The sequence below is a fragment of the Astatotilapia calliptera genome, chromosome 4, assembly GCF_900246225.1.
Source record: "Astatotilapia calliptera chromosome 4, fAstCal1.2, whole genome shotgun sequence".
Taxonomy (NCBI): Eukaryota; Metazoa; Chordata; class Actinopteri; order Cichliformes; family Cichlidae; genus Astatotilapia; species Astatotilapia calliptera.
Window position 1 is genome coordinate 28,633,706 of NC_039305.1, and position 13,809 is coordinate 28,647,514.

Below are 13,809 nucleotides of genomic sequence, written 5' to 3' on the forward strand. Positions count from 1 at the left end.
GACTGTGTGGGCAGGGCAAACCCACATTTATTCTATGCGGTCCCCACTGTGTGTTACACAGAGTCCACAGCAGTATTTGATTTCAAATACCTTTTTATTGAAGTCCTCCAAGGTCTTCAGTACAAATTAAATGAATCTGTATGCTTGGATTTCTACTACAATGTCACTGCTGTTGCAAACAACACCCAGGAAATCGTATTATAGGTTTTTCAAAACCCAGCCTTTATTTTGTGCAACTGAATAATTAAAGGCAGATTTTAGACTTGATTTAATTGTTTTTATCAGAAGTACTACATCCAGCTGCATCCCTATATTGACACTTCCTATCTGAAATCCATAATACTCCCATGGGATGCACTCGTAAGGAAAACAGTAATCACCAGTTCCGGTATCACCTAGACTATCCAATAAAAACAAAGGACTAAAAAAGCAATGCTCATCATTGGATGCTGCTGAGTGACGTCAGTGGTGTGTAGGCTTTAGGACCCAGCAGCAAGGGGGCTTCCTTTGTGATGATCTGCAGGCAGACGTGCGGGGAGGAACGCGCATCTCCGGTGCTGAAGCAGAAGGCTGGAGGAAGGGCAGGCCAGCATCACCCGGTAAGACACTCAACAGTTGTTCTGTGTGTGCGCATTGATTTAGCTCCTGATATCACTGATGGAACCGTTAACTCTCCCTGTTATATACAGTATATGTATTATATAGAAATTCAACTTCATTTAGAGACGATTGGAGCAGAAAAGTCTCTGCCACAGTGACACATATTCATGGGACGGGTGATCTCTCGTGATAGCTCAATTTTCATGCATGTTTTCTCACGCGATTCTGACTGCGTGTCGTGATAGTGTCGTGACATAGGTGTGCGTCGGTATTCAGGGATAATAGCTGTTAAGTCTAATTGTTGAATGTCGCCATTGTGTTTCTTAAATTTGTATAGTCTTAGTTTAAGCAGTAGGATCAAAGCCATTCCTTTGATCCTGACCACCTCTCCAGCCACTCTGTGCTGGGGGAGGTTTTATTGTAGATACATCCTAACTTGAAGATCTGTTTGATGTTTGGTAGAGCTTCCTACCCTTTGTATGGTTTCACTGTGTTATCTTTGGTAAACCATACATTGGGTGTGGGGGAAGACTACCCTCTTTATGACCAAGGATGTTGTTCCTGCTTTTAGGTTTTATGACCCTTTGACCAACAAACACACACACACACACACACACACACACACACACACACACACACACACACACACACACACACACACACTCAGTGTATACATTTACATACAGTGCCTTGTCTTTGTAACCAAAGGGGGGTTGCAAGGGGAGGTGTTTTGTAAACTATTGTTTGAAGTTTGTCAATAAAAGGCGGCGAGAGGAGGCCACCAGTGTGGTCATTTCAACGTGCTGGTCACAGACGAGAGGCCTCCCTTGCGCAAGAAATCGAACGTTGTTGCCTTGCTTTTCTTTCATGGGAATAAGTCTTAGATACAGCGGGGTCTGAGTTTAGACCCAACAATAGCTTATAGGCTTTTCACGATGCAACCCCCCCTGTTGGGATGTGAGTGGCGTTGGTATACACACAGCAGGGATTTGTTGCTTTAGTCTTGAAACTTTTATCTTAAAAGGTTGAAATCAAAATTATATTGGAATCGAAATATTGTTAATGTCAAATTGTCGAATTCATACCTAAAATAATTTATTTTTAAAAAAAAAGACACATACAAAACAAAAAGACTCTGAATTAAAATTAAATCAATAAGCCAATGACATCATCAAAGCTATAAAAGCCCTTTTTAAGTTATTTTGTATACATTTTATCAACCTTACTGTTTCAAATATTTTGTATACATTTCCTGACTTCAGACTTCTGGTTTACATTATTTTATTTAAAAAATGTGAGAAATGTAAAATGGTTTAAATATATATTTTTTAATTTTCTTCTAAAAGGCACAAAGATGAATGATCATCCACTGGACAAAGGCATATTTCTAACATAAAATAAAGTATAATCACTTTACTTTCTTTTTCGGTCTTTACACAAACTGTATATAAAAGATAAACATAAGGCTTAAAAGGCTTCTTTCTCATGGACAGCAAAGGGATACTTTGTGCTTTCAAAAAGAAAGTAATTTATGGTCTCAGTCACTAGTTTTAAGTATTACTGAAAACAACATCTTCTCTTTAAAATGTGGTAAAAATAAATAAATACTGTTACTAATACTAATAGTACTAAAACAGAAATCTTAAGGTATGTCTGACAATTCAAAATCAAAAACAGCACCACTGAAAGTTAAGAGCTGCTAAAATAACAATGAAGAAAATCCAATGAAATTGTCAGTGTAGCTTTTTTCCTGGGAGTTGCAATAAACATCCGGGCATCCACACAGAAGAGGGTTTATAAGATTTTGCTGAGTTAGAAGTTAGCAGGAAGTTAGCTACCTAGTTTAAATCTAAATATAATATTCCATCTGCTCACTCACTAAAAAACAGACAAAAAATACAGCTCTGCTGTTAGTTTGCACAGGAACAGACAGAAAACCATACAGCAGCGATGTGGGGAGGGTTCATGTGCTAAAATAATGTGCTAATATAACCACATTAGCAGAGGGAGGCTGTAGAATAAATTATTCTCAGTCTGCTGGAAAGAGTAAAGAGTGATTCAAATGTTGGGTACCTGGGACACCATGGGGTGCAGTGTACACAGTGAGCTGTTAAAAACTGAGCTTAGAGATGTGCCGTGCATGAGTAATACTTATAAAAAGTTGAAAGGTCTAAAACAAACACAGATTCTTTTTGAAGTGTATTTCGATTAACTAAAGAAGACATAAACAAGTTAAGACACTTTGAACCAGGCACAGGGTTGATACACCATCACCTAAAATCAGATTACAGTGGCTATGTCTTTCTTTTATATACAGTCTCTGGGTTTTTGTGAACTCTTGAGAGAAATATGTAACTCATTAGCAGAAAAATGCTTCAAAATGCTGGATGTTGTGTTCATAGTGAAGTGTTTTTAGAGCGTTTTGCTGAAAACAGCTGTCTGAAAATAAAGTGATGGTTTGAGTGAAGCTGGAATCAGCAGTTATTAACCTCAGTAAAAAAATACTCTCTGTTGAGCAGAACACAGGAAAGGGGACAATTGTGGGTTAATCAGTGTGAGTACACATCGTAAATTGATCCACTGTTACCATGGAAATATTGATTAGTGTAGTTTTAAAGTCCCAGCACAAAACAGTCATTCCTTCATGATATTATACCATAACTGTACTTTGTTCTTCCTATAAATAACAATAAACTATAGAGGACCAACCTATAAAGTTACAGAATTTTCAATATTACATATATTTTTAATTCTTACCTTTCTTGGCTACAGAAAAGGAAAACAGCATTTTTTAAAAGCTAAAAATGGAAAAAATGTTACTGAAGTAGTTTTAAAAAATACACTTAAAATATTTTTGTAAAAGGAAAATTCAGATTTTATGTATTCAATAATTTATTTAGGTTTGGGGCAGTTACCATTAAAACTACATTACATGGCCTTAAAACTACATTCCCTAATTTTGTGAATACATGCAGCAGAAAACTTAAAATGCAACATTTTAGCGTTTTGGCTCATCCGTCTGTGACGACAGAGTGCACTTGAGCTATTTGTGGATAAGCAGTGCAGCATAAATCAAGTCGATTTTAGCAGAGATGTAACGTTATCTGTTTTTCAAGGACACTCTGGACATTTTGGAAAGCAGATATCATCGTCCAAACAATAGTCCTAAGATATGTTCCTTATTGTGACTGTGTAATAATGTAGGATATTGCCCTGGGGACTGAGCATTGCACAGGCTCTGGTGGCCTGCGGGGTTTTTAAAATTTGTTAGGTTGGTCACGTCACAATCCTGACAGCACGAGGCTTGAAATGCTCATGTTTCGTAGAGACAAAGGATTGCTGATTGTTTAACAAGAGCCCAGCCTGCATTTCAATCCTTCTCTTTCTTCAGGGGATCGTAAATTAACTGATGGAGCCACTGGCTGTTTCCTCACTGTCCCACCAGCAGCTGAGCATCTAAGCAGCTAAGCCCACCCCTCCTCCACGCCAAAATAAAAACTGATATATAATTTGGATTTACATACAATACATGAAACTATCGGGTGTAAGTGGTGGTGCTGATGTATGGTTGTGAGGTAAAAGCCAATGATCGCTCCAGAGGACCAGTGAGCCTGTAAATCTCTGAGCTAGTCCATTACAAAGCATTATAGGATGACATGTAACTCTCTGCTGTCTTATAAATAACAACTGGTTGAAGCAGATGAGGCTGAACAAGCATTAACAGCTGTATTAAAATAAGATAAGACTCTTTACATTTGAACAAGTTTTAACACTTACCAGTGGTTTGTTTACCTAGTTAGTTAATAGTAAATACAGTGATGAGTTATTTTGATTTCTTTAATCTCTACTTTAGCAATTTTACTTGGAAAGAAATGATAATATTTTCAGGATTAAACTGTTTTCTTGGTCTTTTACTGTACACACAATCTGTTTGCTGGTCAGTTCTTAAATAATCCACAAAGTTATTGGAGACATAAAAAATGAATTACATGAGTCATCGATTGTTATGATGTCTGTCTAAAGTCTGTGACCACTATCTTATCTTTCCACTCGTGTAAGTGGGAGAGGGGAAAACATAAAACATGGGATCCATTGCATTGAGGTGAGGTGTCAGACTCGGTCAATCAACAACAAAACTCCTCGGTGTCTTTGGTTTGGGATAATTGTTGGAACCAAACTAACAACGTTTTCACACATACACTGCAGTGGCAATGGGACATTTTCTGTTTGTTATCATCTTGGAACATCTGATTAAATTATGATATATCTGTCACCTCGATGTATTTAAACTACTGAAGCCACATTTTTTAGAATGTGTGGCTAACAAGATGTGCAATACATTAAAAAATGAATATAAAGTGTGCACTCTTTGTTTCATTTGACAGTTTTGATTCTTTGTGGGTGTTCACAGATCCTGTCTACTAAAAATCTTTCTTCTCTGCCAATCAGCATAACTTGAGTCTAGAGCTGTTGATGCACATGATGTATCACAGTGAAAACTTGTGAACTGAGAGCTAGCCATGCTTAGAGTACCATGCACCTCTCTGATTCTTCATAATTACAGAGAACAGATGTTGTTGCAGTTATTAGAACATAGGCACTTCATGCAGGACTGAATTAGACACAAACTAAATCCCCATCTTGCTGTTGCTTTTATTTATTTTTTCCAGCTTCTCCATTTGCCTTCTTTAAGATATAGCCCTAAAGAACTATGGGAGGTGTTGCATTGGATGTGGGTGATTCCAGGGTGAAGGCTCCAGACGGAGGCTGGGGCTGGGCAGTGCTGGCTGGCTGTTTTGTCATCACAGGCTTCTCCTATGCTTTCCCAAAAGCGATCAGCGTATTTTTCAAAGAGCTGATCAGGGAGTTTGGTGTTGGATACAGCGACACTGCATGGATCTCCTCCATACTGCTGGCCATGCTCTATGGCACAGGTAGGCTGCTACCCTTTGTATTCAGTATTCACATTTTTTTTAACTCTTTGTACTTGGAACCTATGCAGTTCTTTAATTTAAAAAATACTGCAATAGAAGCTTTTTGAAACTCCCTTTTGCCCCATTTCATCCTAAACATTTGTTTTGATTGAGCACTGAACACTGGAGACAGGCACAGAACAAAACTCCACAGTCTGCAGCCCTGGATCAAACATAACAGTAATCCCGGAAGCGTGAGCAGGACAGAAAGAGGGGAAACACACACCATGCTCAGATGTCATGTTTTCAGCTAATAGCTCTTTGCGAATCGACTTATTGGTGCAAAAATTATTTTTTTTTGCTGTCAAACTGTGTAATCCATGGCATCACCCTAAGATTCAGATTAAGAAATTGGAACAAATTGTGTGTTAATTAAAAAGTGTCTCTTTGCAAATTTGTCTGACGTGCAGACACAAACACTGGTTCGTTTCTTGAGCTTTGTGTAAAGAAATAAGGGTTAGCTCGAGGATTTGATGATCTCATTTTGAAAATAATGTATCTGCATATTCTCAGAGGGATATTTTATATCATATTAACAATGATATAAAATGTGAAATTTTGGAAAATGCTTGTGTTTGTACCTTAATACTCGCCGCTTTTCTTTTCATGTGCTGCACACTGCGCCTGATGCATGCAGTCATACTATGTTACACTTTGTCCAGGTCCCCTGTGCAGCGTGCTGGTGAACCGCTTAGGCTGTCGTCCAGTCATGATGGTGGGGGGCCTCTTTGCCTCTCTGGGAATGATTCTGGCCTCCTTTGCCACAAGTATCATCCACATCTACCTCACTGCTGGAGTCATTACAGGTCACGAACACTTGTACATTGTCAAATAAAATCACACAATGCTTTACGCCCAATAAATTAAGAATAGATTACAATACAATTATTAGAAGAATGCATTAATGTTTTTCCTATATTTCAATACATCATAATCAAATTATCCCTGCTTGCTCTGCATTTGTTTTTCCTTCCTGCTCCCTCCCCCAATGGGCTTTTTATAAGCTGCTTAGGTTTATAAACACCAAAAGGTGCTTTGTAAGGTACACCGGCTTACAACTACTTGGTTAAGTTTGGGAAATATTGTGGTCTGGGGTCAAATAAGCCCCTTCACCAAAGGACACCTTGTGTTTAACTGAGACAAGCCTGCAGCTTTGATAATGAGAACACCCCGGTGTGCCGCCTGGGTTAAGGTTACAGTGAAAGTATACTCCACCGCAGGTGCTTATCGGATCATTGAGCAGCATTTGAAACCGTAATGTAGGTTAGTGGTACAAAGGTTTCAAGGTAACAACACCACAAATACTTTACAGGAGATGCTGTCAGAAAGTTTGCATCATTATACCCATTAAGATAATATCTTAATGGGTATAATGGGTTAACTTGTTTACATGACATCAGCCATATGATTTAATATATTATATTAAATCATATGGCTGATGTCATGTAAACAAGTTCTGCATGAGCATATCTCAAACATTAGAGTAAGGTTAGAAACATCTTGAAATGCTTTGTCTCCATATCATGTAGAAATGTAGGGAAAAAGAAAACTATGTTAATGAAAGCAGGTAAGTTCAAGTTAAAAAGGCTGAAGAGTGTAACCCTTTCTTTTATTTGCTGCAGGTCTTGGATTAGCCCTGAACTTCCAACCTTCTCTGATTATGTTGAACCGCTACTTCAGCGAGAAGCGTCCTCTGGCCAATGGCCTTTCAGCAGCAGGAAGCCCCGTGGCCCTTTGCTGCCTCTCGCCACTGGGACAGGTACTTCAGTATCAGTATGGATGGAGGGGAGGATTTCTTATCCTTGGTGGTATCCTGCTGAACTGCTGTGTGTGCGGGGCCCTCATGAAGCCTCTGGTGGCCCCAAAGAACCTCAAGGCCAAGAGCTTCGAAGAGGACAATGACAAGGAGGAAGAGGTGAAAGAGGAGAAGAAGAAGTCAAAAGCCAAACTTCTGGACTTCTCCGTGTTTAAAGATGGTGGCTTTGTCATCTATACTGTGGCGGCATCCATCATGGTGCTGGGACTGTTCGTGCCTCCTGTGTTTGTTGTTAGTTACGCTAAGGAGCTGGGAAATGAAGACACCAAATCTGCTTTACTGCTTACTATCCTGGGATTCATTGATATTTTTGCACGGCCAACGTGCGGTATAATCGCTGGACTCAAATGGGTCCGGCCTCGCTGCGTCTACCTCTTCAGCTTTGCTATGCTCTTCAATGGAGTCACTGACCTGATTGGCTCACAGGTGAGTGATCACATACTTCCTTGAACTGGAAAATGAAGTCCAAACATTGAAGGTTTCTGTTCATTATTTTGTGTTTGTTCCCAGGCCAAAGACTATGCCTCTCTGGTGGTATTCTGTGTCTTTTTTGGCGTCTCCTATGGGATGGTGGGTGCCCTACAATTTGAAGTTCTCATGGCAATTGTCGGTACTGAGAAGTTCTCCAGTGCCATTGGCCTTGTGCTCCTCATGGAGGCCATTGCTGTGCTGGTGGGGCCACCGGGTGCAGGTCAGTGTCAGCATCCTGGGCCATTTGACCCAGTGCCTCTGTGTGTGTGTTCCCGTTACTTCCTGTTTTACTTTGGTAGTCTCCCATCTGTGCCATGTTTTGCTTTGCTTCTCTTACTTTGACGGTACCCTGTCTCATGTGTTATGTTTATGTTTTGTGTCCCAGCTGTGTTCCTCATGAGCTTCCTGTTCCCTCGTCATTCCCTGTGTATTTAAGCCTTTTGTTTTCTTCTGTCGAGTGTCGCAGTCTCCCTCATTCATGGCTGTGTGTTTCCCAGTTTGCCTCTTTGTTTACTTGTTCATACATGTCCCAGTATAGTTTTGCATCATTTCCCTTGTGTCAGCAATAAAGCTGCTTTTGAGTTTACATTTGGCCTCCGTGAAGTCTGCGTTTAAAAGGAAGACTTGTTTTATTTGGTAGTAGCTGTTGATCGTGAGCCCAACAGGAAGATATGAGGTTGTATCCAAGACCAACGGGTCATAGTTGGGACTTTAGTGATTATTTAATTGGCTCATGTCTTATACACAGTTCAGTAGCTGTAGAACCACTGTTAACAAAAATAACTTGAAGTAACTGTTCTCTGTACCACTGTATCACTATCTCAAATCATGTGAAAGATTTAAGATTTTCACCCACTCTTCTTTACAGCATTACTTCAGGTCATGGAGGTTTGCTGGCATTCAATTAAGCACAGCTCTCTTAAGGTCCCACCACAGCGTTTAAATCAGGTTGAGATCCATTGCAACACTTTTTTTCATATATTCTGTTGCAGCTTGGCTGCCGTGCTTGGGGTCAACATCCCGCTGCAACAAAACAAACACAAATCCTCACTCCTCCACCACCGTGCATGAGATGTAGCGCTGTGCCTAATGGCCATCTCCACTTTGGTTTTATCTGTCCAGAGGACATTGTTCATACTTGTTCATCTTTTTCTACCCTGGACAGTCATGAACATGCTAATTGTAGCCAGTAAAGACCAGGCTGGTAAACTGCCAAAATGATTTTTAAAGAGGTGTTCACATTACCTCTGGCAAACCTGATCTGGGCCACCAAAGGGCCGTCATTCTTTGTGGTATGTGGGCCATGTGTAAGTTGTGTGCAGCCACGGGCTAGTTGTAGACACACTGCTGGCCCAGAACTGTTTCAGCTCTGGCCCCAGATGTCAGCCTAATGTGCACCTTAATCAAGCCATGTAATAACAACATGCGCCAGAAGTGCTCTATACAACATGTCACATTCACCCAATCGCACACTTTCTCTAAACTGAGTGCTTCCTAACTACATTCATTCACATAAACACTCTTGACATGCAGACTGGAGGAGACAGGGAACCACTAACCTCCCGATCAGTCGGTGACCTGCTCTACCTCCTGAGCTACAGCCATCCACTGGCAAAGATGAATAAACCGTCACTAAGTTTTGGACAAAGTGTACACTCACAAACCTGTCAAACCTGCATTTGAAACGTTGGCTACCATAGCAGTGTAGTATTGCAACATGGCATTTGAGTCTTCTAACTAAAATAGGACAATAGGAACATAAACAGTGCCATCACTGCCAGACCTGGCCCACATCTGGTTGACATACACCCTGCCATGACACCAGTCAGTCAGAAGTGCCACCTGATGCCGGACCCAGGGAAGACCTGTTTTCTATGGGCCTGGGCCACATACATAATCGAGCCAGATATGGCATGCCATCGCATAAACAGTGGCGTCATTGCCAGACCTAGCGCACATCTGGTTGACAAACACTCTGCCATGACACCGGTCAGTCAGAAAGTGCCAGCTTGACACCAGATCCGGGCCAGACCTGCTTGCTATGTGGGTACATACCCTTTTAATTGCTTTGGACTGGTAAACATGCACTTAGTTTTTTTTTTTTTTTAATTGGACTGCATGTATACTTCATAAAAACTGTTCATATGTTAGGGTTAGTTACTTTCTGTCTACAGTTTTATTGTACAGGATGATTTAAGCACATTTTATGAGTTATGAGTGCAGAAATTCAGATAATTCTAAAGAATCCATAAACGTGTCACTATATGTTTATTTAAACCAGCATCGCCACAAATGAAGCGAAATCATTTCTACTATATAATTGCATCTTTCACTGTGTTCTTCCGTTTCAGGCCGACTGCTCGATGCCACCAAGAAATACATGTACGTCTTCCTGCTGGCAGGAAGCGAGGTGGTCCTCTCCGCTGTGGTTCTAGCTACCTGCAACTTCTTCTTTATCAAAAGGAAGCCCCAGGAGCCATCTCACAAACTTGAGTGCATCACAGTCACAGATGACACCAAGACAGAAGTCTGCAGCAGGCCTTTGGAGGTAAATGATGAAGAGGAGAAGGGAGAGAGAGAGGAGCAAGAGAAGGAAACAAAGAGGGAGGTATCGAAGGAGTTGAAGGAGGAGGAGGAAAAAGACAAAGAAAAAGTAGACGAGGTCAGGCCAAAGAGCGTAACAGTGGACTCACAGGAAGTGGAAAAGTTCTTGAAAGAGCCCCAACTAAATGGTGGCATGACCCCCAGTCCTGAAACATGCCTGTGAAAATGGGTAGAAGACGGGATTATTTTCCACACAGCTCAGTGACGTGAACGGGACCACACCGTACTGGATAGTTATTCCCCATGATGTAGTGTTTAACCCAGGTGTTCGTGTCTGATATGGCAGATTAGAGTCACTGCCGTATCAAATACTAATAGTTCTGTGAGCAATATTTTATCTCTAGATGTTTTTAGTGTGGTTAGCTGTCACAACACTGCCTTGTCTATACAGTTCATGTTAAAAGCCACCAGCAAATAAAGTTGAGGGATAATTTGAAAGAATATTCTGTGTTTTTACTTGAAAAAAAAAAAAAACACATGAGAAATTCAGTAAATGTTGTGTAAATGGTTGATTCAGCTTGTTTTAAAGGGTCAGGAAAGCTTTATGTAATGATGGTTGTGTAATGACCAGAAGCTCTTCTCCACCCGATGTCCAAAGCTGAAAATGATCTTCCCACCTGATCTGTGCCGTCACCATTGAGATTGATAAAACTATGTTTTTTAGGACGAACTTTCTAAAGGTTGTTCCCAGTCAAGTGGTAGCTGTGTGTGGATTAGAAGCAGGCTCCAAATATTATTTGTAGCTTCACTGTGATGTTAGGATTAGTTAAAAGTGTGATGTTTTAAAGAAGGAAGCAGTCGGTTCAGTCCGAGGTGCTTTTGGTTGAAGGTACCAGTCTCTCTTACCCTCCTTCACTATCAAGCATCAGATGTTTTCAATGCACTGTGGTACATGTGTTTGACTGTGGGTATCTGTTGTTGGGCTTAATGTGCTGATTGTGTTGTTCATCCCCCAAAAGCACCGAGTTACGCTACAAAGCAAATTATATACAGATAGGATAAAGACGCAGTATGTTTGTATGGACCAAAGGACAGGCTGACTATATGTGTGTCCCCTTAGGATGAAACAGGTGTGGTTAAAGCATCGATTTACTGATGACTATAAAGCTTTTCCCTCATGTTGCCTACATGCTTTGTACTGCCTGTACTGTTTGTGTTTCAGTGAAACAGAACATTAAAGGGATTGTTTTGGCTTTGTGTCACTCATTTTAATTTTCACAGAAATAAGTGCAGAGATGCAAACTTAGTGAATGTTTGAAAGATGGCAGAAAACATGAAAGGAACTCCTGGGATGGAACTGTGCAGACTTTTACCATTACTATTACTATTATGTTATTTTGTATAACTTTTGCAGGCACCTACCAGGAAGTTGTTTTACAGTGAGGAGAAAAAAGAAACATATTTTCTGTTATAAATATTATATCTCTCAGATTTGGATAAAGACCAAACACGTAGCTAAAAGAGAGTGACTATAGTAACTACTGCTCTATGTCTAAATCGGTAACTGAAAAAGCTGCAGGGTGCTTCCTGAAATACATTTTCTCAGCTGTGTTTGCAATACTTGGATTCATAACCATCGGTTCTCTCAGACCATTACTTTAAGTAAAATCTAAGAATCAATAAATAACATCTAAGTTGAAATCAAACGGGATTGTTACAATTCAGTAAGGAGACAGCAGGAAATATAACACAACAGCTGGGTGAACATTGAGATCTGTCAGTATCCATGGTGACGGGTGATTTCTCATGCAAAGATGAGTGAGTGGGGCTTTGTGTGCCACTTAGAATAGTAAAGGGCCATAATGGTTACATTTGGATCATTTAAAAGGTTGACTGGTTTGTAGGATGGCCTACCACAACAGCAACCTGCCTGCAATAAATGCTGGACGTCTTGTTTCTTTTAAATTGTGTATGTTATATGTTGTGTTTTAAACAAACAGAGCTTGTCGCTGATTGTTATGCTTTGTCTTCGTTTTGTTGTTTAAAGCTAAAACACGAGTCAGTGTTATTTGAATGTAGAGTATTTGCATTTCTGTGTGAAGCTGCAGTTAAACAGGTGGTGAGGAGATATGTGACTATGTGAGCTTATGTTGTTTTTGTTTTTATTCCATTAACTGTGTTACCATGTTGACTGTTAATCCGAAAATGGAATAATGTCGCTGTTTGCACCTTACTACTAATTCCTGCTGAATGTCACATCAGTCAAATACGACCGATCCAGACTTTTGTTCTAAATGATTTGACTCTATTTTGTGTGGAAACCATATGTTCTAATGCAGAAATAAATCTTTACGACTGTGTAAATGTCTTGACTATAAAAATGTAATCTAAATACCTGTGTTCAAGTGTCTGTTTAAATCTATATTATTTATGTATTTATGTAAGAAAACTTTATTTAGAAAATTACATTTTAGAATTGCACAAGAATTGACTCAGAAATCATTGGCCACATGGTCCGTGGGGTGACCTAAAATATGATTGGCCCAACACCATTAAACAAGAGAATGTCTGTTTCACAACACCCTCAATATGTTCTTGTTCTCTCGCCTGTGCCACCCCATTAAATACATTACTGGAAATTGTTTTATTTTACATTTAATATAGTTTCAGTGTTGTTTTTGTTTTTGTGTGGATGGTGTGTGTCAGAGGCCAGACTTACAAAAGGCAGTGCACTCACAGTCTTGTAGACATCCCATGAATACCTCATCAGGCAAATTGCAATAACATTTTGACCAAACTAACAGATATTAAAACTAAACATAGTACTAGGGCTGGGCGATATATCGAGTTTTTTAAAAATATCGATATATTTTCATACGAGATATAAGATGTGGCATCATCGTTTATATCGATATAGCCTATGTTACGTTATAATTATACTTGTGGAGCCGCAGGTTTGCCTCTCTTTCGTCCACTTTTGTCTCTACGCAACGTTACTCGGCCTCGCCTCCCCCATAGCTTCACCTGCAGGCAATGACAAGATGAAAGCGGAAAATCTCCGTTAGCGAGTTACCGCGGATGGCCCCGTGCGTGGGGCTGGACGGCGTCAACGTGTTAGCGAGCTAACCGCGCTAACGACATGCAGCCCGGAGGGGCTGCACGGCCTAAAATCCTTTCATTTTCTCAAAACTCGACAGTGCGCCTTATGTATGAATTCTGGTTGTGCTTACTGACCGCGAACCGATTTTATGTGATACACAGCGCTCAGCAATCTGTCAAAAAATGTTTTAATATGACTTTGCTAAGCTACGGAGCTGCACGGCTTGATGTCGGAGGATTACGGCTACCGGGGAGGAGCCTCGCGGAGTGATACGTACTGTGTGTGTATAAGGACCACAAATGGCA

General features: G+C 40.3%; 1 protein-coding gene across 1 annotated transcript; it reads left to right on the forward strand.

Moving 5' to 3' along the window:
* Positions 1-495: 495 nt before the first annotated feature.
* On the forward strand, positions 496-13,063 carry slc16a3a (solute carrier family 16 member 3a). The gene is made up of 6 exons (XM_026165958.1): positions 496-599; positions 5,271-5,534; positions 6,236-6,379; positions 7,196-7,815; positions 7,900-8,080; positions 10,212-13,063. The coding sequence occupies exons 2-6, from the start codon at positions 5,312-5,314 to the stop codon at positions 10,625-10,627; spliced, it is 1,584 nt and encodes a 527-aa protein (XP_026021743.1). The 5' UTR covers positions 496-599; positions 5,271-5,311; the 3' UTR covers positions 10,628-13,063.
* The last annotated feature ends 746 nt before the right edge of the window (positions 13,064-13,809 follow it).

Coding starts and splice junctions, on each gene's coding strand:
- slc16a3a (XM_026165958.1), top strand. CDS start 5,312: ATGGGAGGTGTTGCATTGGATGTGGGTGATTCCAGGGTGAAGGCTCCA. Junction 7,816..7,899: donor CTGACCTGATTGGCTCACAG/GTGAGTGATCAC, acceptor GTTTGTTCCCAG/GCCAAAGACTATGCCTCTCT. Junction 8,081..10,211: donor GGTGGGGCCACCGGGTGCAG/GTCAGTGTCAGC, acceptor CTTCCGTTTCAG/GCCGACTGCTCGATGCCACC.